Below are 26,645 nucleotides of genomic sequence, written 5' to 3' on the forward strand. Positions count from 1 at the left end.
ATATGTGTATATATATATATGTATATATATATGTATATATATATATGTATATATATATATATGTATATATATATATATGTATATATATATGTATATATATATATATGTATATATATATATATATATGTATATATATATATATGTATATATATATATATATGTATATATATATATATGTATATATATATATATATGTATATATATATATGTATATATATATATATATGTATATATATATATATATATATATATACACACACACACACACAAGCTGCAGTTTTTTTGTAAGTAACAAAATCATGAATTGGCTTTGTTACAGAACAAGTGCTTTATTTTCATATTGTAATATAGCTGTTGTGATCTCACATCTGTACATTTGCATAAACACAAACTGTTCAAGGCATTAATAAACATATAAAATATACAAAGTTATGCAAGCGTGTGTGAATTCATGAATTCAATATGCGTAACAAACATTACAATGTTTCAGCTCCGAAAATGAACAGGCGAACATTTAAAGACGGCAAGTGCTATGCAAACATTATTTACAAACAAGTACCAAACATGTACTCCTTTCAAAAAGAAAGGTGGTTGCATTACAGGAACAAGATTACAAAAATTAATGAGAATTTATACAATATTTATAGTTTTGTTGCAATGATACAATTATAGTTTTATTAATGTGTATTCATTGTCCTCCACCTAAAAAAAAAAAAAAAAAAATGATGCACACAAAAGCACACATATGCCCAGGCACACACACACACAAATCTCCCTCCATTTTATAAGAATGCTATTACAAAAGTCATCCATCCACCCATCCTAACAAGGACTGGTGCCAAATCAACAATTTGAGATTAATGTCTGTTACTCAACGAGAGCAACAGCATATTTCCAGTTCAATGTGTTGTATGTTATGTTGCTTGGGTAAGAGATGACGTGGCCCTGCGTAGACACGCTCCTGACCACCTTGCTTTGAAATTAAAAGACGGAGGAGATGAAATATAATGCAACTGTTTTCAGTCCTCTATAAAGATGCAAACTGCAGTTTAGCAGGCCCCTCCCACCATATTGTTACATCATAATGTTGGGCTAAACAATGCAAAACTTGTGAGTGTGAGGTCTGAGATGACAATGGGAGTGAAAATACATGCATACACAGATCTCAAGTTAACCTTCAAGCTCACAATCCAAAAACATTGAAACTCACACCTCATGTGGTCATCTGAATCCCATTTGAAACCAGATTATGATGCTACATGCACAAAAGAACATTGAATGGTGGCTTGTGTTACTTAAAGGGATAGTTCACCCAAAAAAAAAATCTATCATCACATCAGCGAAATTTTGCAGGCAAAAAAGGTCCATTGTTTATTCACTTCTGATCTCTAGGCTATTGACAATTTCAATCCAAGCAGCTTTGTGTTAGTCAATGTGGCGAATCATCAGTGTAGGGGATTTCTAGAACACATGCAAAATTCCTATAGATTTCTATTGAAATTTACATTTCTTCATTTAGCAGAAAAAACTGTGTACGCACCTTTACACACGCTTGTGCTGTTCCAGACTGAATTACTTTTATCTGCAGAAGACAAAAGAACATATTTTGTAGAATGTCTCAATGGTTTTTGTCTATGAAAGTCAATGGGGTCCAAGTGTTTAAACCTTTAAAAAGGGCATAAAGGTAGTAAAGATCGAATCATTTATTAAATATGTTGGCACGTCAGTAATATCAAACCTCATTGGTTCTTGTGAGCCACATGATGTCATGACACAAGAACCAATAAGGTTTGATGTTACTGCCGCGTCGCAATATATGATTTGGGCTCTGTAACAGTATCTGAGTTGATCAATGTTTTGATTTGATTTGAGAGTGAATAAGTCACTCTATTCATCATACAAAGTAATCATATCGCTAAAGTTTGGATTACTTTTACACTACCTTTTTTCCTTTTTGGAGCTTGAAACGTTTGGACCCCATTGACTTTCATTGAACTGACAAAACAAGTGAATACATTCTTAAAAATGTGTTGTGCAGAATAAAGGTAATTACACGAGTTTTGAAACGACATGAGGGTGAGTAAATGATGGGAGAATGATGTTCATTTTTGGGTGAACTATCCTTTTGAGATGTTGGGAAACAACCAATCTACTGAAAGGTCCAACAAAATCAACAATAAAAGCACAATCATGTTTCCAGTTCACCTTGATGTCACCCATTTCACAGTGTGAAAAACAGGCTTTCTCTATAGGGACAATTTAAAGTCTTAAAGCTACAGGAGCACCGTACTGAACGCCCGCCAAACCCAAGCCTTCAGGGTTTAAATCGTGTCCTTCTTTGGGCGACCCATTCCGGGCTCCATTCCGGTAAGCCCACACAAGTTGCATTGCTCCATAGACTGACAGTGGCTGGCTCTCGCTGGTGTGGGAACTGGGAATCGCTGAGTCTTCTATATGGCTATTCCATCCTCTGCTGCGCAGAGGTCAAAGTGCATAGACAGCTACAAGATTTCCACCTCTCAATGTGGAGGTCGTTTTGCACGCTCATGTTCCAAACACAGTGCTGCGAGGAAAGGCGGTGGGAATCAATATGTTCCATTTAGGAGGGATGAAATATCCTCTACAAACTGTGAAAAACATGAAACAAAGTTCTGAGCTTAGCTGCTGGAAGAAAGGCCCTTTTTCGGCAGAGGGGAAACATTTTGGTGCATCTCTCCGCATAATGCTAATACATGTCCAGCTGGCCTGTGTTCTCATCACAGGCCTCCTTGGTTGAAGAAGGTAAAAGAGTCCATAAACACCAAAAAGAGTCCAAAAACAAAACAGTGTCTGCATTAAAACACTAGTAATTAGTCATTACAAAAAAAGCTAAACAACGTCAAGGCCTTAAAGTTCAACCTGAATTGAAAATAAATGTACTGATAAAGGTATTACTAAGGGCTGACATTCTTCGCTATGTGAGTATTTAAGACATATTCAGGCACATAGTGACATTTGGAAAGCAGTGTCTAGATCGGTCTAGATCAGTACCTGCGAAGAAATAGTAAAATGCTTCATTTTCGCAGCAGAGAAAAACAAAATAGGACCAAATTGCATCATTATTTGCAGTTAAACAAGAACAACAGGACTAAAGGCCGTAACATACCAAGCCGACACATCTGTCAGCTCAGTTTTTAGTTGGACCCCATCGGCAGATTTTTGGCCGATTGAGCATGTTGAATCTGTGTAGGGCAGTCGGTGAAATAGATCACTCTTGTTGGCTGTTCGGCTTAGGGAACCAGTGCCCGAGAAGATACTTGACAAAGTCAAGAGTGCACACACAGAAGGCTCTTCTTATTTTACATAATGTAAATTCGCATTCCAATATGCAAGTATTTTCATAAAAACATGACCGTCTGGAATGAATAAAGTGATCAACATGATTCATATTTCAAAATGGTAAGCAAGAAGCGCTGCTTTGTTTATGGTTTGTATTTCAGCAGTCCTAGTTCCGGTTTCCCTTTCTGAATGATGAATACAGACTGCCAACTGCTGCTATGGAAAGTTTCCTCTCACAGAACGTACATGCTAGTTGGCCGTTGGCTGTAGTCTTTGCGGTGTGTTCAAGCGGCAGACGCAAGGCGAAAACAATGTCGGCTTTTGTCGCCGCTAGTTCGTTGATGCCAGTTTGGTTTGTCACAGCCTTAAAGGGATTTAGGGATTTCATGTAAGTGAAAATCTATCAATCCAAAATCTAATGGGCAGTCCATCATACACTCATGAGGTATACGGGACTTTGCACACGCATCCCTTAAAATTACACAAAGGGCACAAGTACACATTGGAATGTCGTTATTAGGGCCGGTTCACACAGAACGCGTTTTCACGTTCCACTGCGCAGCATTTATTTGGGTGCATCTTACCCAGACAGCAACATAGTGTCGGCCCAGATCCGGCCCACAACTGGTACCCTGTTACACTATGTTGCTGTCTGGGCAATCAGCTCCCTAGATTGTGAATGAGTGTAAGTTGTTTGCACAAATTCGGGCACTGCTAAGAACACATTGGGACGTTTCCGACAACATACTTGCATTTTAAAATGCCACCACTGTTATTTATCAACAACAGAAGGACTGATATCTTTTAAAAGTAACAGAATCTTCTGTTGCGTGTCATGATGTGTATGTTTTGCGCTTAACAAAATGTGACATATTTTCCGGTAAGGGACCATTGATGCTCCCTGGCTTTTGTGGTGCATTGGGGGCTTCTTTTAGGGAGTGAACGTTCCAGTGAACTGGAAGTGGCCCTTAAAATGGCAGACTCCCCGATCAGTGCCCTGACTACTAAACTTGGGAGCTGATTGAGACGCACCCTTTATTTTTCAATGTAAACATCTGCTACACGGATACTCGATGCCGCGTCAAGTTGTAAGCAGTTCAACTTTCAAAAATGCGTCTCAAAAACCTGCATTCTTTTCCAAGCCTTTCGTGCTTAATCCAGCGTTTTAAACGCAAGAACGTGTTCTTTTGTGAACGGCCCCTTACAGTAAGATGCTGGCTGTATACTAACATCTCCAATTCAACAGCATATTTCCAGAACCTTTAGGGGTTTGACAGTTTCGTAGGGACTATATTCAAGTGCAGAATTGACCTTGGTCCATGTCAAGAAGAAAGCCTCATGATTTCCTAGGCAGCAAACAAACCAGAACTTTAAACTGGGATGTATCAAAATATATCCTATTAAATTCAATTTATCTCACAGTCAGAATGCCTGAGGAAGATCTAAACAATACTTTGAGCCAAAACGAAAGCTGATTTAAAGTAGCATTTAACAACGCATTTGGCTCACGTGGAAGTTTTCCATAGCCTCAGGTGAAGCAAAATCCTTCCAAAAGTTTTCCATGGCATTATTCTGGTGCGAGACGCACTTGAGGAGCATTTTGGACAGGGTTGGAAGGCCCATCTATGAGTATATTACATGTATAAAAATGTACTCAAGAATGTGCATAATACTTAGTCCACTCTCTGATCCGAAACAGACACTGAAATGACTGCCAATAAAAGAAGTGTGCAAACTAATGAGGACCAGGGGTAAATCTGACCAGAAGTTGCACCATCTTAAAATGAAACAGCTGATGGCATCTTCTAAAACATTCGGACATAAATGCCAAGTTAGATGTTTTCCTGGTGCTACATGATTGCAGCTGTGATCTCAACACTTTGGGAATACTCTGAAATCTCACACACGTTCAGCGAGGCATATGCTCACAGGAGCCTGTGTGAGCTTGATAAATGCATTCCATTTACATGATCTGTACCAGCGAAGGAGTCAAAGCTGTTTCGTTTTAAAAAGATAACTTTTGAAATGACATCTGAAATGAAAGGAGCCAATAGGTTGAACTTAATCTGATCTAAATTCTGGTCAGAATGAGCAAGTGAACACAATCAGATTAATATTGCTTCAGGTTACTTTCATTACGAATTCCCTGTTGGAGACTGCCCTTCCTAATTTATCCTTTTGAATTAGATAAAAAGGGGAATGTGAGAGTAGTTATTACAATAAACAGAAACGAAAGGACAAGATCTTTTTGGCAATGGAAAATTCATAGCAAAAGCTCTCCAGCTATCTGAATCTTGCCATTTGTAAAGGCAGTTGTCCAGTAGTAATCCAGGAACAGATGTAGCAGATGTAACAACCCATCAGTGATGTTCTTGACAAGCGAGATGGTGCCCGATGAATTATGCCGACTCCCTTTTTTGAAGCGGACTCAAATGGTAACATAAAACACACAGAACTAAACAAAATGGTAATCAGTTTACATTTACAAATTACAAACAGACGAAAAAGCTGCCACAGAGGCACAGAGGTGTGTGTCTGTCCAGAGTTTGCAGTCGGGATGTCCAGCGTGTAAAGGGGGATGGGGTGTCGTCAGGGGGTCGAGTCTCTAGTGGATGGGGTTAATATCTGTGCGGTGATTGGGTCCCGTGCTGGAGGTGGTGATGGTATTGTGCTGGATGACTTGCTGCTGGGTTACAGGGGTGGGACTCCCTGCCGGACTACTCTCTGGACCTGAGGGACAAGAAGAGAGATGAAGATGTGTGTGTGCGTCCAGCTGTCTGACATCTGTCCATATCCGTCAGTCTGCCAGTCACATCTGTTCATCACTCAATCCATCCATCAATCCATTCATCCTTCCATCCATATGTCTATCTATCCATCTGTATTGCTGTCCATCTGTCCTTCCTTCCATCCATCCATATGTAGAATTTTCTATCTGTCCATCCATATGTCTGTCTATCCATGTCTCCATCCATCCATCCATCCATCCATTCATCCGTGTCCAACACTTAATGTATCCATCCATCCTTAAGTATGTTGGTCTATCCATTCATCCATCCATCCACCCATCCATTCATCCATCCATCCATCCAATCCACCCCTATGTCTATCTGTCCATCCATCCATCCATCCATCCATCCATCCATCCATCTGTATGTCTTTCTATTTGCTGTCTAGAAAATAAAACAGTATAGAGATCAATAAAGAGATCTCATGTGTGATTTTTCTTTCCTATGAGAAGACTGAATAATAATGTAAAGATAATAAACACCACACTTAGATGAATATTTAATGTATTATTAATGAATTTGGAAGTTGAGAAAGACAGGCAGGGCACATTACCTGAAGGCATTTACTGTACTTCAAAGTGAAAATGGAAACAATATATCTATTTCCTGCATTATAAACACCACAACAGGTTGTTCATTGACTGAGAAAATGAGTGTGTTTTCCCCTATAACCAGGGAGTGACAGCCTCCATACATTTCAAAAATGTCACAAGTATCTATATCAGTGGGTGTGTCCTACAAACAATATAAATCTGTTATAACGTAATGTCACCCCTGGCCGTGTGGGTGCGGGATAGTACTCACTGAGGTAACCTTGAGACTCTTTCTGCATGGTGGTGATGGGACAGTCCTTATGTGTCAATAACAGCTGTTTCAGTTGTGTCACCTCATTCTTTAGCATGGTGACCTCGCTCTGCCAACAAACACAATGATAATATCAAACACTCAACAAAAAGTCCCTCAGTGTTTACAGGAATTCAATAACTTGTTGCTAGTGAAATATCCAATCCAATCATACACTTTGGCAACAGACATAAAACAATTTTTTTTTCTGGTGTGTAGCAACATAACATTAAAGCAAAACTAAATGTCCCTCACAAAGCACAAGTTTCCTGGATACAGCCTGGCCTGGATTTGACTGCTTAAGAATTACTGTCCGTTGAAATGCCTTCATAGTTTAAAATTAAATTCAAGCCATGTTGGGGAAATCACGATTGTGAGAGCTAACCCCTTTGGTTCCTTCCTTAGTATGCAAACAAATCTAAACAAAGTCACACATGTTTATGATGTTTTGTTTTTGTCATAAACCATACAATACTTAACATAATTATGACAAACATGTTGGAAAAAAGGTCTCTGGTGGCTGTATTGGCAGCTTCACGTCAAACCTCCCAGCAGACACACTAAATTAAAGGCCAGACAAGTCTGGGTCTCATTAGAAAACCTCATAATGAACAGGCGGTGAATTCTCAGCAATTACCATTGTGGGAAACACGAGCATCTGATCACACAGTGTTCTTGAATTTGATTAAACGATTAAGCAGAACCAATATGAATATATGGCAGCGTTTCAGGGATGCTTGGTGGAGAAGAATCCTCGCGTTGACAGGTACCATGTTTGTGACTGTGGGGTGAATATTTCCCAAAAGACCAAACAAGCCTGAACAGTGGGATTATGGGAGTGCCAGGGTGTCTATGAGCATTCTGTCCCATCTCGTCAAACTATGCAATAACAAAGAAAAACAAACACATTTAACATGTTTTGTTCTATTGTTGGTGGGAACTAGGGCTGGGTGAAATTAAATCTCAATATTTTTCAGCCTTATGACTATATAAAATATATATATTGATGTATATTGCTTGGATTAAAAAGGTTTTTTTTTTTTTTTTCAATCAGAGGAACCTTCATTTCAATTAAAGCTAATTTAATTTGTATTGTTTAATGCAAGATGCAAAATACGGTAAACATTGCAACAATAAAGGCATGTTTTTTCCACATTTGTTTACTAAATAAAAGGAAGAATATGACTTTATGTTTTCATTTATATGCACCAGTACAGCTACTGTATACATCAGAATAAACAGAAATATTTGCCTACATATTTTTTGCTAAATGTCATCCAACCGTTTTCTTTTTTTATTCACCAAGGATACATTAAACTGATCAAAAGTGACATTTATAATGTGAAAAAAGTCAGCATACTTACTGTTTTTACTGTATTTTACTGTAAATATATCAGTGAACATTTCTTGAACTGATTTTCTAAAACAGACAGTTTGTCTGAGACCAAGATGAATCACAAATTGTAATTAAAAACTAATTAAACTCTTTGCAATACTCACAAAGTTTTCAATAAAATATATTTTAAATAGCCTATATCAGAAGTATTCTTAGATCACCTAACCCTAGTAGGAACTTTTGAGTCGTGTTGTTGCCTAGTGGTTAAAATTGAAAGACTGGTGGTGTTAATTGAAAGACTCAAACCACACAAACGTGCAACCAGCAAATATTCACTATTTTGTCCCGGGGCAAGACAGGGTAATGCTCAGGTCAGAGAAGAGCAGAGAGTGAATGATGTGGCATGATGGAGAAAGACCACCCAAAGATGGTCAGGCTGTTCTGGTTTCCAGGTTTTAGAGGGGCTTTGGACACGTGTCATATGGTTAGAATGGGAGACCGGCTGGCCGACCAACTAAACCACCTGAAACATCCATGCTGAAAACCAGTTTAGGCTGGTTTAAGTTGTGGGCAATGCAGGATGTACTCAACACATCCTCCAAAAATAGACTTACATGAATATCCACACGGCATCAATCTTTCAGGTAAACCTCTATGCAGATTCAAGGTCTATTGAGAGCCTAAATGGACGCATTCAAATGGAAACCTCCAAATGTCCCGTGATGCTCAGAGGTTTTACTGGCCTACAAACCACACATTCAGCTGCAGCTGGGCTGTGCTCTGGTTACTCTATAGACCTCAATAACCCATTGACCCTTCCCTCCTCACAGCCGTCCCCGTCTGCTCTCCATCTACAGTAGCTTCAGCTGTCAAATGAAGGGTGTTTATGAGCTTCTGTGGTCTAGAGTAAGCTAATACCGAGTGAAATATGACGCCAGGCGTGAAATACATCTCAGTGTGTGTTCCAAAGTGAAGTGCGTTTTAACGCTTAAGAACCGAGGCCTTCAGCTGAGGAGAAGTGTGCGAATGAGTGATGCTGACCTGCAACTGCATGTTGGTTTGGGTGAGCTCCTCGGCTTTCTTTTCTAGCGACATCACCCACACTTTCCTCTTCTGTCTGCAGCGTGTGGCGGCCGCGCGATTCCTCTCCAGGAACTTCCGCCTGCGCTCGTCGGGGTCTTCATCCATGACCCGCCTGCGACGACCTCCGCTGGGCGGCGGGGACTGAAGGGTCTGCGTCGGCTGCATGTGCTGCGCAGCCGGAGATAACTGTAAAAAAAAAAAAAAAAGAGTCTGAAGTTACATTCTCTCCCGAGGCATCATATTCATATTCATAGACCTGGCTGCCGGCCAATCACCTGCCAAACATTCTCCTCGTTCAGACCTCTCCAGCCAGAAACTTCCTGTCTGGGAGTTTTCTTTAAAACAACATGTGCCCTGTACACGTGGCCCTACGGCCCTATGATGGACGTCTGGGTGTGAGAAACAGCAGTCTGATTTACAGGCTGCCCCACCCTCATAAAGAGGTGTCAGGGCCCAGTTTTCCACTCGGACCAATGCCCTACGACACCCTGAGAAACAGGGCCACTACCAGCGCACATGGCCCACAAAAAGCTTCTTTGACATATGCTTGGCAGTTGCCATGTTTGCCGTCTTCAGATCATTACAGGTTTCTGGAGGCGATGGAAAATGCAGTGGCTTTGATGGTTTGTATGTATACAGGGCCCCTTCTTTGGCTTAATAATACATTAAGGCAGACTTTCTGAATCACAAAAAGATGGATTCAGTCATGTCCAGACCTGAAGGTTCATATAAATAAGAGTGTCCACGATAAATAAAGAAAAGCTCTTTTAGAAATCTAGTGTAAACTTAGAAACGTACTCTTGATTTGATATGATTTTGAAAAACTTTTACACCATTTTCAACAAAAATGTCATGTGGTGCAAGTCAAACATAACATACTGTTTTGCATTACGTTTACTTTACAACATTAAATACATTATTATTAGAGAAGTTTTTAAATACATTTTCCAAGATAAAAATGCTTTTTTTAAATCATGAATTATTAATTGATAAAGTTTTTGAGGATTTTACAACCTGAACTAACATTGCGTTTTCATAACGTGGTCAAATTATCTAATATATGAAGAGATTTATTGACCTTGGCACACACACATGAGTCTGCAGGGGTCTCTCTATGATATAATTTCCTGTTTTATGTTTTTTCTGTGAGTCTGCATCGGAAATCGCATACTCTCTTGACTAGGCACTTATTTTGAATAAGTAATTACGTTATTACTGCTAAAAAAGTATGTTTTATATAGTATGAGTGTGTGTAGTATGAATGTAATCTGGACGTACTATATTCGCCATGTTGTCATTATCAAGTGATCTACAGCCTCAGTTGCGTCGCTTCACTGTCATTCTCAAATCCTCTCCTGTTGCCTCATGGGATAGTAAAGTGTCCATCGAATGCACATTTCAGAATCTCGCCGGAAGAAGTACGTCATCCGGGTACTTTTTGCCTACTCTTTTATGAATACTGTGAATTCAGACATACTTTTTTTTAGGGCTGTCAAACGATTAATCGCGATTAATCGCATCCAAAATAAAAGTTTGTGTTTACATAATTTATGTCTGTGTACGGAGTATAATTATTTTCTATATATAAATACACACACATGCATATATATATTTAAGAAAATGTGTAATTTATATATAAAATATTTATATATAATATAAATTATATATAATATAAATATATATATATACACAGTATATACATGCAAATATTTCTTAAATATATACATGCATGTGTGTGTATTTATATATAGAAAATAATTATACACCGTACACAGACATAAATTATGTAAACTCAAACTTTTATTTTGGATGCGATTAATCGCGATTAATCGTTTGACAGCCCTACTTTTTTTTTGTCACATACTGTTTTTCGCCTACTATATATATTAGGGAAGTATGCAATTTCGGATGCAGTATGTATGTTGGTCGCACCACATGACTTCGATTTGGCAGACAAACGTTTTTGCTTATATATTCTAAATATAAATAACCCTTCAAAAAAAAAAAACATTTTATTTTTAATAAATAAATGTTAAAAATGTATTCTAAACTTCTTTTAATAATGTCAGTCTTTTTATTTATTATGATTTCAAGACAATTGTACCACTCAGAAACGTATAATTATAATATATTTATATTATAAAAATGTATAATTATACTTGTTATTAAAGAGGTGTATTCAAGTAATGGTATTTTTAATGTACAGTGTTTTTGAATAAAAACACATATATTCATTTTACGCCAGATGTTCACAACTTGGCCATAGTTTAACTTTTTTTTTAATAATTATTTATTAGACATGACTCTGCTGAAATCAGTCCATCCCAACTCAACTCAAATAAATTAGAGTAAGTTCAATTCAGCTGAACTCATCAATCCCTTGTACATCACTTGTATATTACATATTACAGCATTAAAAATATTACAGCATTAATATTACAGCATTAAAACCTCAACGAATGCATCTCAACCCAGTTCAGTACCTGTGAAGCAGCGGAGTGCATGGGTTGGTGCGGAGAGGTCTGGTGTCCGTGTGCAGGGTGCATGTGGGGCGGGTGGGAGTTGTGGTGCCCGTGGCTCTGTGGGTGGTGATGGGCGCTCTGTGCGTGGCTGGGGTGGTGGTGGTGGGCATGGTGTGGGTATCCGTGAGGCGGACCCTGCATGTGCTGGTGAGGGTGAGAGTGCAGGTGGTGGTGCCCGGCCTGATCCTGCCGCGATGGCATCATCTCCATCATATGACCCATGGAGTTCATGCTGCCGTTCGCCATGCCCCCTGGATGGTGGGCAAGGGCAGCTTTCAGTCTCTGCATAGAAAAATGGGGGAAATGTTTTTTATTAGCAATATGACTAGCAAGTTTCAAATGCTCCATTTAAAAAGGGCATTATATTTGGTCCATTGTACGAAAACCAAAGGAACCTGTCACTAAGATTAGCACCTGGGGGAGGGGGGGCATGTTGTGAATGTGAACACTGCATTAAATGTTTTTAGTATTTTTATTTTCCAGTGAAGATCGATAGATAGAATTACGTGAAAACAAATGACAATTTTGCTTATTTTTTGAGGATATTTACCTGGAAAACAAGACCAAAATTCTGATTCATTTAAATTTCAGTTAACATGACAAAAACATGGCTGTCTCTTGATTCGACAAGTGAGCGATTACATTTTTCCGATAGATTATATGTGACCGCTCGCCCACTTTTTGACGTACATGAATGTCCGAAACTAAGCCTGTCACTCCCATTTACCCTCTCACCCACACACCTACACACCCGCTTACACACCCAAACACACTTTTCCACTATCTGTCGTCACCGTGTAAGAGCTTCATCTGAAGAACGAGCCCAGAGCGGTGCAGTTCTGGCAGCGAGAGGCCCCTGAGGACTCGATTTGCCCATTTCCCCTTCGGCCTACGCACTGTTGCTTCAACCGTGTGGTCTACTTAAGCTTTCACCCAGGGCTGGTCTTTGAGTCTATGACTCTAGAGACGCTCAAAGCGTCTGTGTTTGGAATATGTTTACCTGACTGCTCTCTCTCTCTCACAGAGCTGTTTTTCTGGGCAGCTCAATAAGACAACTTAGGGGTCTGAAAAAAGCCACAAGTATAAACATACCTCCCGCCAAAATATGTCCGATGGTTTGATCTGTTGACGGCACATGTAGACAAAATGAAAAAAAATGAAAGTACATAAGCATGTGCATATATACTTGTATGTCTGTGTCCATTCAGTGTCACTTTTGAGCCAAGTCAAAAACTCGGAGGAGTATTTTTAGAGTGTTGAGTCTACGGTATATATTTCCACAAGAGCTGAGCAGGTAGACTGACTTTATAAGAAATGGGTCTGAGGATCGAAAAAAACAAACCAAACACAAATAAATTAAAGAAAACATTAAATGAAGTCAAGCAAGGATAATCTCTTCATGGAAAGTAAGACTAACAAAAAATCTAACAAAATGACTCAAAAGTGCACTCAGTAGTTTTTTGTTTGTTGCAATGGCTGACATGGCTTCTTGGACATATACTGACACCTAGTGATGTGGATGCAGCGTCATGCAAAAGCAAAAAATATTACGCCACAAATGCCATTGTAGAAAAAGCACAATTTTTAGTCAGCCATGAATACTGTAAGAATCCAATAAAATGAGGGGTTACTAAGTTACTTTAAAGTACAGGGCTGTTGAATGCTTGATTCTGATTGGTAGATGAATATTCTAAGGCGTGCAGTTAATTTCAAGTAAACGCACAGCTAAAGTAGTCTTGATCGCATTACAGTTCCATACTTCGCCAAATGATTTCAGTTATTTCAAAGTTCCACACAGCCTACAACAGCAAAGGAACCAAAACCCACTAAGACATTGACCAAGCAAATAAATAGAACACACAATAGGATAAAAATGACACACTATTTCTGTTTTCCCCACAAAATTACGTTTTATTATTTATGAAAAGCACGTTCTCTTTCTCCCCATCTCTCTCACATACAGCACAGACACAAACTGACACACACATGGAAACATACATGTGCATGCAACTTGACATTTCTCAGTATCAAAGTAGTAACATCATTGTTTTTGAAGCAGTTAAACTTACAGCTTTGCTGTTAGTAGAGACGCTGCTGCCGAAGATGATTGAGAGACGCATAGACTGAAGTAATTCACACACTTTTAATCAATTAATCTCTCTGCTTCTGAATTAACTACATTAGTCTGCTTATCAATGTCTCAAGCTTCTGTTACTGGCTCTAAAATGATGTTTTGGAATTAGCAACGGAGGCTTGGGATGAGATGTGTAAGAAATCAGTTCTGCACACAAGAGCATTTTAAGTACAAAAACCTGACAAATGTCTGAACACTGTTTTGAGGCATTGTAACCACAGTATTAATTAACTCAGCTTTGTGTTGTGACCGCATTATTACCGTGGGTGTGCATTAATGTTCTAATAATTCAACGGTCAGTCATCAGTCATTCTTCACACAATTATCACATCAGTTGGTAGTTTGTGATTTCAAAATGGCTGCCTCCATAAGGCAACCCACTCCAAGTAAAATAAATATACAAATAGAGGCTTCATCTCATGTGAATGTACATCATTTTACACATATTTTACAAAATTACTATTCACTTCTTTATGTGTACGTTTTTTTTTTTAACTGAGAGAAACATTACTAAGCACACCTTCGTGTAATTTAAATCTCACAAGTTTCCACAAACAGATCCAGAAGAATGAGAGAAAAGAATCAGACATGTCCCTGCCATGCTCCTGTTCTCCCTGCAGGCGCTCCAGATGCTGTGGGTCAGAGAGGCCAGTGTCCAGAGCCGTGTGTTTGTAACAGGCAGCACATTCACTCTCTGAGAGTCAGAGCCAGCTGGACCGTATGTGAGTGCCAAGGCACAGACCGGAGCACAGCATCCCTTTCTTCTCAAGCTGGTCAACCTGTGAGATGTCTTTTTTTTCTCAAGATGTCTTTACTCTCTGAATCATCCTAGTTGCTATTTACCAAAACAAAACCCAAATTGATTTGATAAGTTGCTGGCTCTTCGGCTCTCCAAGCAAAGCCATACCGTCCCTCCCTGACTCCTGGAGCTGCCAGTGCTTTCTGCCTTCACACACTGGCGGCCAAATGCACAAGCACTAACTTTCCCGTCCTTACTGCTGCCCTTAACTGGCGTTAACGCTGTTTTCACCCACCCGCTGTATCGTAATCCACTCTAACCCTTGCCAGCTCAGCAATAATAACCCACCATTGCCTTTATCAACATTTCTGCTGCAGCATACAAAACACTTCCCGTTAAGAAAACACTGCCAGCCACTGTGAGGCACCTAAACTTTCTATTTTCTGCTCTCCCCAGTCTGATATCTGTGTATGTCTAGTGCATGATTGTGTGTATGATTTATATGTCTGGATTTTAATGTTGTATTGAAAAAGGACCAAGAGTGGCTGGTTTTGCCTTTTAAAATTTAACATTATTAACAACACACTATACAAAAAAGTATTTGGACACTACATAAAATATACCAAACATTTTATTGGAAAAAATGCAGTGTTTGAATATATACACACACTGCCGTTCTTTAAGTCAGTAATACTTTTGTTGTTGCTGTTGTTTGAAATAAATTATTATACTGTTATTCAGCAAACATGCATTACATTGATCAAAAGTGAGAGTAAAGACTTTAACAATGTTGGAAAAGAATGGAAATAAAAGCTGTTCTTTTGAACTTTCCATTCATCAAAGAATTCTTAACTAAATGTATCATGGTTTCCACAAAAATATTGAGCAGCACAAGTGTTTTCATCATTGATAATATAAGAAATGTTTTAAATCAGCATTTTAGAATGATTTCTGAGGGATCATGTGACACTGAAGACTGGAGTAATGATGCTGAAAATTCAGCTTTGCATCACAGGAGTAAATTATATTTTAAAATATATTATTAAAAAAGAAATCAGTTCATTTAAATTGCAATAATATTTCACAGTATCACTGTTTTTTATTGTATTTTGGATCAAATAAATGCAGTCCTAATGAGCATAAGACCACTTATTTTAAAAAGCATGAAAAAAATAATATATATATATATGTATATATATATATATATATATATATATATATATATATATATATATATATATATATATATATATATATATACACTCACCTAAAGGATTATTAGGAACACCTGTTCAATTTCTCATTAATGCAATTATCTAATCAACCAATCACATGGCAGTTGCTTCAAAACATTTAGGGGTGTGGTCCTGGTCAAGACAATCTCCTGAACTCCAAACTGAATGTCAGAATGGGAAAGAAAGGTGATTTAAGCAATTTTGAGCGTGGCATGGTTGTTGGTGCCAGACAGGCCAGTCTGAGTATTTCACAATCTGCTCAGTTACTGGGATTTTCACGCACAACCATTTCTAGGGTTTACAAAGAATGGTGTGAAAAGGGAAAAACATCCAGTATGCGGCAGTCCTGTGGGCGAAAATGCCTTGTTGATGCTAGAGGTCAGAGGAGAATGGGCCGACTGATTCAAGCTGATAGAAGAGCAACTTTGACTGAAATAACCACTCGTTACAACCGAGGTATGCAGAAAAGCATTTGTGAAGCCACAACATGCACAACCTTGAGGCGGATGGGCTACAACAGCAGAAGACCCCACCGGGTACCACTCATCTCCACTACAAATAGGAAAAAGAGGCTACAATTTGCACGAGCTCACCAAAATTGGACAGTTGAAGACTGGAAAAATGTTGCCTGGTCTGATGAGTCTCGATTTCTGTTGAGACATTCAGATGGTAGAGTCAGAATTTGGCGTAAACAGAATGAGAACATGGATCCATCATGCCTTGTTACCACTGTGCAGGCTGGTGGTGGTGGTGTAATGGTGTGGGGGATGTTTTCTTGGCACACTTTAGGCCCCTTAGTGCCAATTGGGCATCGTTTAAATGGCACGGCCTACCTGAGCATTGTTTCTGACCATGTCCATCCCTTTATGACCACCATGTACCCATCCTCTGATGGCTACTTCCAGCAGGATAATGCACCATGTCACAAAGCTCGAATCATTTCAAATTGGTTTCTTGAACATGACAATGAGTTCACTGTACTAAAATGGCCCCCACAGTCACCAGATCTCAACCCAATAGAGCATCTTTGGGATGTGGTGGAACGGGAGCTTCGTGCCCTGGATGTGCATCCCACAAATCTCCATCAACTGCAAGATGCTATCCTATCAATATGGGCCAACATTTCTAAAGAATGCTTTCAGCACCTTGTTGAATCAATGCCACATAGAATTAAGGCAGTTCTGAAGGCGAAAGGGGGTCAAACACAGTATTAGTATGGTGTTCCTAATAATCCTTTAGGTGAGTGTATATATATATATATATATATATATATATATATATACACTGTATATATATTAAAAATGTTCATGCTTTTTCAAAGAAGTGTCTTAAGATTAATCTTTTTAAATTTATATTTTTTAAATGATAAAATATTTTGGACACTTTAATATTTATATAAAATTTAAATAATATTGAATAGAATTTGGACACTTTGATGTTGAAATATTTTTATGGATTTTTGAAATTCTGCACTTTTCCACCACAAAGAATGGTTTATATAACATACCGCATGTCACTCTCTCCGCTCATCTAAAAACAGGAGACCTCTAAGTTCTAATAGGTGTACAAAGATGGAGTGTATCAGAATCACAGGAGCCAAGGGACCATCTTTCATCCATTAACATACTTGACATGGGGTCACAGTGCACTAAAACACCTCTGACTGATTGCGCCACCTGTCCATCAACACTCTCGCTTTGATTGGACCTGGGCAGCTGTGCACCTATCTCTCCCTCCCTCTTGGTCCGGGGCAGATTGCGCCGAGTTCCCACACAGGGGAATGCCACTGTCTGGGGCCGCGCCACACTAAAAGAGAGAACAAGCACGGGGCCTCGTCCTATAAAGCTCCGCTTGGCAGTGAGCCAGCAGTTGATGGAGGGGGGGAGCGAGAAGTGGGGGTATTGGAGTATCTCTCGCTCTTTCTCTTCCACAGGAAGAGACATTCATCCATCATTTGTGGGGCGTAGGGAGAGCGTCCGCTATCAGTGCTCTAATGTAATCAGTCTGGCTCTGAGCAGGGCCCCAGAGTGCCACACGGGGTCAGAGGCCAAATGAGCCACAACAGGCTGAGAGAGAGAGAGAGAGAGACGGCACAAAGCAGGAAGTGCACACTTAACAGATACCTAGTAACCACTAGACACACTACTGATACGGAATACGCTATGTGCTGAAACACTTGACCAAACATGTGAGGAAAAAAAGTCTGAATTGATAATAGATAATATATACACTGAATTTTTTTTTTTTAACTCAGAACTACTACATTTCACAAACAGTTACAAAGGAACACACAATTTTGAAAATGGTATTTCTTGCAAAACGTACTCTAATAAGCTTTGTTTTATTTACAACTTCACGAGCAGATAATCAGCTACAAAGGACCATAAAAGAACAAAAGGCACACTTATTAGACAGACATTCATTCTTTGAGCTTTTGGTAACATCAAACAAACCGCTGAAACCTGCTCTCCTGCTGGCAGAAACCCAGAATAAACATGAAACCATTAGTCACTCGACGGGACAAAAATCTGACACATCAAAACCAGAAAGTTCAGATCACATTTGTTAAGCAATTACTTAAGGATTTCTCATCCTTTACACTTCCTACCACAAACTGGACTTGTCAATTATGTATACACCCATAAAAATAAAAGTTCCAAACGGGGGTTTTCGCAGGGATGCTCTAGAAGAACCATTATGGCTTCCCCAGTGATCAGTTCTTAAAAGAACCATTTCTTTTCTTAGCGTGAAGAACATTTAAATAATCTAAAGAACCTTTTGAGCAACGGAAAGGTTCCATGGATGTCAAATGTTCTTCATGGAACCAATAGAAGCCAATAAATAACCTTTATTTTTAAGAGTGTAGCAAGAGCAAGAAAGAAATAAGAATAAAAGTAGGCTACTCTCACCCAAGTACTTCAAGGAAAACTTTCTCTTCCAAATCTGGCAGGTAGAAATGAACGGTGCAGGGAGGCTTGTAATATAACCTACTGTATTTATGTTAGGTGTCCATAATCTCTTATGACGTTGGCTGAGAACCCAGATCAGCGCTGGTGTGTGTCTCATCTGCCTTTGGTAATGAGGTGTAAACAGACATTAGAGTCGAGCTGAAACAGCAGCTGTATTAGCCTGTAATGATAGTGCTGTCTTGCACGCTGGCACTGCAAAACCTGAGGAAAACAGTCATTACTGTAACACAAGTGTTGGCCTGTTGAGAAGCTGTCCTTCAGAGATAAACTCTCCTGAAATGATTCACGGCAGAGAGAAGTGTGTGTGTGTGTGTGTGTGTGTGTGTGTGTGTGTGTGAGAGAGAGAGAGAGAGAGAGAGAGATGTAACCAAATATTCAAGACAGGTGGGGAGGGAATGTAAAAGTTTAAGAATTGTTAATCGTGGAAAATGTTTGTGGAAAAGCCAAGCACTGGATTGTCCAACGTTTGCCAAGTTAAAACATTTGAAAGATACTCAAAGAGTTTTGTTTGAAGCACTTAGTAGCAAGTTAAGGCTACGCTGTAAAAAAAGAAGTTGCTGACTTAAAGTTTTAAGTACAATCAACTTGGATGTTTAAGTCATTTCAACTTAAACTACATTAAACTGACTTTAAAAATCAGTTGAATCTTGTATAATTGATCATATGATGAATTGAGTTATTTCTGTGCCCATAAAATTCAATCACTGTAAATTTGTAAAGCAGCTTTTTTTAGACTGACTGTTCAAACTGCAAGTTATATGTAGATAAGATGTGAGAGATTCAAGTCAGATGAGTCACCATGTGTGAGATTTTAGCAAAAGATGTTTCCCATTTCAAATCCAAACACACACAGACAACAAAAAATGAGAATAGGTGACATATAGAATGTTTTAATGAAGTCTTTTTAAGGCTGGAATGCACTATGTGTGAAAATATCAAGCATTTATTCAACTGGTCTGAAGCAGAGGTACACAACACAATTATCTGAGAAATTTGTCAACTCAGACTGCCCAAAAAAAGCAGACTATCTATGATACTCGGAAACTAGCCTCCAGACTGCAATTCAAGGCAAAAATATGTGCAAAGGCTGTGTACTTTTTTTCAACCTTTATCAAAATAAGTGCCACCTAGTCAATATGAAAGTTTTTTTTTTTTTTTTTATCTTATAACTTCTAAATAGTTCAAGCAAAAACCATAAGACTCATCTCGTTTGTGAAAACTGTTGCCATTATTTGAATGAATTTTTATTTTAACAATAACATTTCAGATTATCTCGCACCTAAAAGCCACAACAAGCTACAAATTGGACTAAGCTGTACAGTGAAAAATGTGACAACATGAGACTAAGGGGGATGCGTCTGGACCTGGATAATACCTTCCACAGCATTTTGAGAAATAACCCCCAATCCTTCTTATCCTGTTCCTTTCCTTCTACAAATCAATCATCAGATATTTTAAGCAATATAAAACATAGCTCCATAGAGCCCAGACGATGATCTATCGGGTTTCGTTCATGTGATATCCACACAGATATCCCGCGACGTCCATCCGTCCGCACAATCATAAGAGCAGCGATCGTTTCAAACCCTTCTCCGTTTCATCGCTGAGCTTTAGCCCCGACCTCTCATTTCTCTCACTCACATGTGCTTCACAAAGCCAGAGGCATGACGGGTAATTGCACATTAATGGTATTTATTAATTGCCTCTTCCTTCGTGACACCGGTGTTTGAGTGATATCATCGCAAATGCATCAAGGTGCATCTTGACAACAGCCTCAGCTTTCTGAAGACGGAGGGATGACTTCATATCAATAAAAGAGTGTAAAGAGAGAGGGAGGGCCACACCTGCTGCTGAAGGAGTAAATCAAAGTGAATGAGGTCAGAGGCAAGAGGGAGCCCCTGGGTAGAAGTGGAGCAGGACAGTGTGTGTGTGTGTGTGTGTGTAGCCAGAAAGAGCTTGTCTGCTGTCTGCCAGACTTACTGCCAACTAAACTCACTCTGAACCGTATCAGTGACAGCTCTACCTGTCTAATACTCCTTCTGTCAGTCTTGTTCTGTGTTGTTCCTTTTCTTCTTCATTTCCTTTCATCTCTCTCCTATTCCCTGTCTGTGACGATTACACTTTTTGAACTGTGAGACTGTTCTCTCTTCTTCCAACATGACCCAACTAAGAAAGTCGGAGCCCTTGGTTTCATGAAAATCTGTAAAATTTCTATTTTTCTAACATTTCTATATATACACGTCCGTGGCCAAAAGTATTGGCAGTGGCATCAATGTTGTGTTTGGCGAAGTTTGCTGCTTCAGTTGTTGTGGTGTTGATTCACATTGTTTCTAGATGCTTGTGAAGAGTGAGATGCATTTGCTTAATTGGTGAAAAAAAATTACTTTATCACACAAAAAAAACAATTTTTTTTAACATTGAACATTGGAACGTAACAGTCAGCTAAGGACTCATGTCACCAGTAGTTTCGAGTGTATCTGCACGCACAGTGAGGTAAAGATTTTGAGACAACGGCCTGGTGTCAAGAAGAGCAGCAAAGAAGCCACTTTTCTCCAAGAAAAACATCAAGGAAAGACTGACATTCTGCAGGAAGTAATGATTGGACAGCAGAAGGTATTTTCTCTGATGAAGCCCCCTTCCGACTGTTTGGGACATCTGGAAAATCGATTGTCTGGAGAAGAAAAGGTGAGTTCTGTGTCATGCCAACAGTGAAGCATCCTGAGACCATCCATGTGTGGGGTTGCTTTTCATCCAAGGGAGTGGGTTCTCACAGTTTTGCCCAAGAACACTGCCAGGAATAAAAAATGGTATCAAAACGTCCTGCAAGAGCAACTTCTCCCAATGACCCAGGTGCAATTTGGTGATGATCCATGACTTTTCAAGCATGATGGAGCACCATGTTACAAGGCAAAAGAGTGATAATGAACTGGCTCTGAGATCATTAATCCCATAGAGAGCCTGTGGTCAAATCCTCAAATGGCGAGTGGACAAGCGGAAGTCCACAATTTGAGATCAACCCCGAGCACTAATAAGACAAGAACGGATCGCCATCCGTCAGAAGCTGATTTCAAATAGACTTTTTATTCAGTTTCCACAAAAAAAACAGCTGTTTTCAACCTTGATAATAATAAGAGATGTTTCTTGAGCACCAAATGATCATATTAGAATGATTTCCGAAGGATCGTGTGACTCTAATGACTGTGATGCTGAAACTTTGCCATTACATTACATTTTAAAATAAATTCAAGTATTAATGAATGTTTTCATGAAATGAATTAATGAACATACTTAATTGTAATATAATATTTTTTATAATAAAAGTGTTGTTAAATTGACAGCAACATGTAACAGCAAAATTAGACTGAATTCATTCTAGCCATGGCTCTGCTATTTTACAATCGTTTCAAACCACAGAGGAGGCAGAAATCAGGTATTAAAGTATATCCTGCATCAGAGTCCCATAGATTCAAACGTCTCAGCCACTAACTCTTGCGTCCTTCAGCCCTCTGGGTCTGTACTGTGCTTTATGTTCACTCTCTCTCATTGCATAAATCTGAGCTGTAATTTTCCTGGCACTGGTTCCTGCTCTCTGGGCTCCAAGGTATGAGACGCCCATCTATTTCTCCCAGTTCCCCCTGAACACTGATGCCAGACTCAATAAGGGTCTTGCCCTCATCTCTCCGAGTCCAGGCCCTGCTGTGCCTCGCTGCGCATGCCCGATCCCTCCACACCGCCCATTAGCTCATTTTTAACAACCCCCACCCCCACTCCACTCTCGCCCCCTAAAGCAAGACCCTGCCAGCGGCTGCGAGCCGGGGACCACTTAACTGATTTCTTATGGGAGGGTTTCTGAGCCGGGAGATGCAATCCGTTTGGTGGGAGCGCTGCCGTCAGACTGAACTGTTTGGCACAACTGTGGGTCTGTGTCAGCTTTGCCAGGCTAATCATTTGGAACCAATTTAATTTGGCTTTACTTTGCATTTTGTCACAGAGCAGGAATTTCATATATGATGCAGTTAATGGGAAGAATGACAGCGGGAAGGCAAAAACCTACAAGCTGGCACATGTGGCAGAAAAAATAAGGATCATTCTTGTAAAAAATGCTTTCTAGACTTCAGCATGTCAAAATAGTTTAAAGGGTTAAAAATAACACAAAACTGCATGCAAATGTGTTTAACTTCCATGATGCGATGTGAAGCAGAATACCGAGTTTGATAGGACTAGATTGGGACTTGATTTTATCCACTGCGTTCTGCAATTAGCTGAGAAAAGTTGTTGAAAAATTAATGTGCAATAAAAAAATTTAATTTAAAACAAGATAACATTTTAAAATTAGGTTCAGTTTGTTAAAAGTGTATTGTATTAGGTATCATGAACTAACAATGAATAATACTTTTAGAGCTTTAATTCATCTGGATAATATTAAACTCTACATATACAAAACATTTTTTTACATTTTAAGTTGTATAAATTAATGACTTATAAATGAACATGAACAAACAAAGAACAATAGTATATTTAAGAATTATCATTAACCTAAAACAATAATACTGTAAAAAAAATGTTGTTCATTCACTGTTCATGATACCTAATGCATTAATTAATGTTAACAAATTGACCCATAAAATAAAAAGGTTTATTAAAAACAAACTTTATATTTTAATGTCATGCGCTATATATACAGTATATATCAAAGTTCAACGATTTAAGATTACATTTTACAAGAAAAACCTATTTCAGTTTTTCTACTTTTCTATTTAGTGTGTTATTTACCGTTTCTTTGAAATTATTTGGAATTTGTCCTCTGCATTTAACCCATTCAAATTAGTACAACACACACACACATTAGAAGCAGTGAGTAGTGAACACACACACACACACAAACACACACATTGAAAGCCATGGACACGCACCCAGAGCAGTGGGCAGCCATTCACTGCGGCGCCCGGGGAGCGATTGGGGGTTAGGTGCCTTCCTCAGGGGTACCTCAGTCACGGATATTGAAAAAACTGTCTTAAAAGTAAATCCTACACCAAATATTTTTTCAGTTTTCAGTTTTTAAGGACACATGCTCTTCAAATACAGAATTCACACAACATAAAGTGGCTCAGCACCAGAAAAGGCAGGAGCTGAGCAAGGAAATCACTCCCTTAAAGCCGCCCCTGAATGACAGGCTGGGTAATAGCTAGAACCCAATCAGGATCACCTAACAAAAGCAGACACAATCAGCTCTGCGGACGAGCTAATCAACGCGAGTGCAACTGCCGACACAGACATCCATCACTTTACCATGTAAATACAGAATGAAAAGAGACTCCAGCCTTCCCAATCAACCTGTATTACCAACGGGGTGCATTCAACAAACACCATTTGAAACATTTCAGGGTCAAACAGTTGTAAAAACAGAGCTGATTGCACTCAGGCATGGATCTGTGAGCACCAAGGGTCCTTAACTTCAAGGAGAAAGAGACAGGTAGGGTAATGTCTTTAGCATTGAAACATATTAGCATGCATTGCATTTAGACAAACAAAAGTATCAGCTGAGGATTTCTCAATTAAGTTTTAGTCGTATGGTGAGGAATATACTGTACTTAGTAACAAAAGTGCAGAATCAAAGTGTAAACTACAAAAAGCACTTATTTCATCTAATGTGGCATATTTAACCACAGTGATGTAGTTTACATCTATAATTACATTTATTCATTTAGCAGACGCTTTTATCTAAAGCGACTTACAAATGAGAAAAGGGAAACTAGTTCAGGGAAGTTTATTTCAGGTGCGTCTATAAATGTAGTTGAGGAAATATCAAATTATTTACAAAGTAAATATAAATATCCATTTGTATAGATAGACATTAGGGCGCAAAGATGGTGTGAGATAGGTGACCAACAGCCTCACGCTTACAAATTTAGATTCTCAAAATCAGCATCACTCTCAGTTTCTTTCTTGGAAAATAAGGGAAATTGCTCCATTTCTTTATACTTATGTCATTTAATTGATAAATAAACTATTAACTGCAGCTGTGGTGACAAATGAAGCAGGGAACTCTGGAGTGTCTTGCATTTCTACACTGTAAAAAAATATATGATTGATAAGTTATGACAACATATGTTTTTACATTGCTTTAACTCATCAAAATAAGTTTTGAACTTTTTTATAAGTTATACAAGATCAACTCATTTTTTAAACTCAGTTTAATATAGTTTAAGTTGAAATGAATTAAACATAACATGATAACAAGTTGAGTGTACTTAAAAATTTAAGTCAGCAACTTTTTTTTTTTACACTGTAGGCATAACCTATTTAACCTACTTTAAAGGTGCAAGAAGCGATTTCTGAGAAACGCTGTTGATATCTGAAATCACCAAATCAAACACACCCCGCCCCCAATTTCACAAAACACGCAATGCAACACGGACACCTCCCCCCCCATGAATGTATACGCTCCTTATACTGCTGACTGGCTACAAGTGTGCTTTGGTGCTCGGTCCGGTCAACTTTAAACAGCGCTTCTCAGAATTCACTTACTGCACCTTTAAACAGCGTTCATTGGTGGTCATCTAAACGGGTGTCACATGTTTACCCTCAACTGGTGTGTGGACCCACTGGCGGCCTCAGTATGGACACCCATACAGCTATAACAACACACTGCCATTAGAACACAAATGCACACTAGATGTTCTCCATCCCCCCCATCCACTTAATGAAAAAAACTATTGTGCATTGAAAATGCATTAGCTGAACGAGATAATCCTTTTGTTGCATTGACAAGGAAAGACTCAATGCACAAAGAAGCTAGAGGATTAAGTAATTGCCATTCCTTGACAATTGCTTGAGTAAAATACAACATTTAATTACGTAATTCCTTAAAGGGGTGGTATAATGCCCTTTTCACAAGAAGTAAAATAGCCTAATTCTTTGATGTCCCCAGAGTGTATATGTGAAGTTTTAGCTCAAAATACCTCACATATATTTTTATATAGCATGTTAAAGTTGTCACTATTTGATAATAATTTTTTTATAATACAATTATAATAATAATAATAATAATTTACCTCACACAGACCGTTTTTGTATCTGTCCCTTTAAATGCAAATGAGCTGCTGCTCCCCGCACAGAGGGCGGAGCTTCAAGAGCTTGTGTCCTTTTACCTCACACAGACATGCACTGAAAATTTAAAAAACTTTTAGCCTTTTATGTTCAAACCGAAGTCAGAAAGATGGAGAGACTCAAGAAGAAGTGACAACATACAACATTTCTGAATGGTTAGTTGATGAATTTCTGTATCTTATGTGTAGTTATTTTCTAATCATTGATTAGCATATACTGTCATGATAATCTATAAATCGCGTTCCTGGGGGCGAGGTTTATGTAAATTTTAGGGTTAGTGATGTCACTAACCCAGGAGGAATGTTGTGTAGTCCCTACCAGCCGTTTGTGTAGTCCTTAAAAAGCAATTTCTTTAAAATAAAATATCTCCCTTTGCTTTGAACTTTTGAGCGTTGTAACTTTCCAGATGTTGTTTATGCACGAACAGCAACATTACACACTAACTAAAGTTAAAAAGTGAAATCATAATCAATCACCCCTTTAATGACGTTTTAGACAGATTATATGATATGCTCTGAGTAGTCAATAGTGTATAGGCAGTCATTTTGATGAGTGTTAAGCTCATTT

The 26,645-nt window shown here is 38.7% G+C and overlaps 1 protein-coding gene across 2 annotated transcripts in view; it reads right to left on the reverse strand.

The window, feature by feature from the left end:
• Positions 1 to 5,568: 5,568 nt before the first annotated feature.
• creb5b (cAMP responsive element binding protein 5b) overlaps positions 5,569 to 26,645 on the reverse strand; it is a 69,595-nt gene continuing 48,518 nt past the window's right edge. Inside the window, exons 8-12 of one of the 2 annotated variants that reach the window (XM_079894908.1) lie at positions 12,984 to 13,013; positions 11,853 to 12,173; positions 9,328 to 9,555; positions 6,912 to 7,020; positions 5,833 to 6,048 (exon numbers count right to left, since the gene is read on the reverse strand). In XM_079894908.1, coding sequence (XP_079751034.1) covers positions 5,924 to 6,048; positions 6,912 to 7,020; positions 9,328 to 9,555; positions 11,853 to 12,173; positions 12,984 to 13,013 — 813 coding nt within the window. In that variant the 3' untranslated portion in view covers positions 5,833 to 5,923. Of the gene's footprint in view, positions 6,049 to 6,911; positions 7,021 to 9,327; positions 9,556 to 11,852; positions 12,174 to 12,983; positions 13,014 to 26,645 lie in introns of both variants that reach the window. The other variant, XM_079894909.1, reaches the window with a different exon arrangement.

Source organism: Squalius cephalus, assembly GCF_949319135.1.
Source record: "Squalius cephalus genome assembly, chromosome: 15".
NCBI lineage: Eukaryota > Metazoa > Chordata > Actinopteri > Cypriniformes > Leuciscidae > Squalius > Squalius cephalus.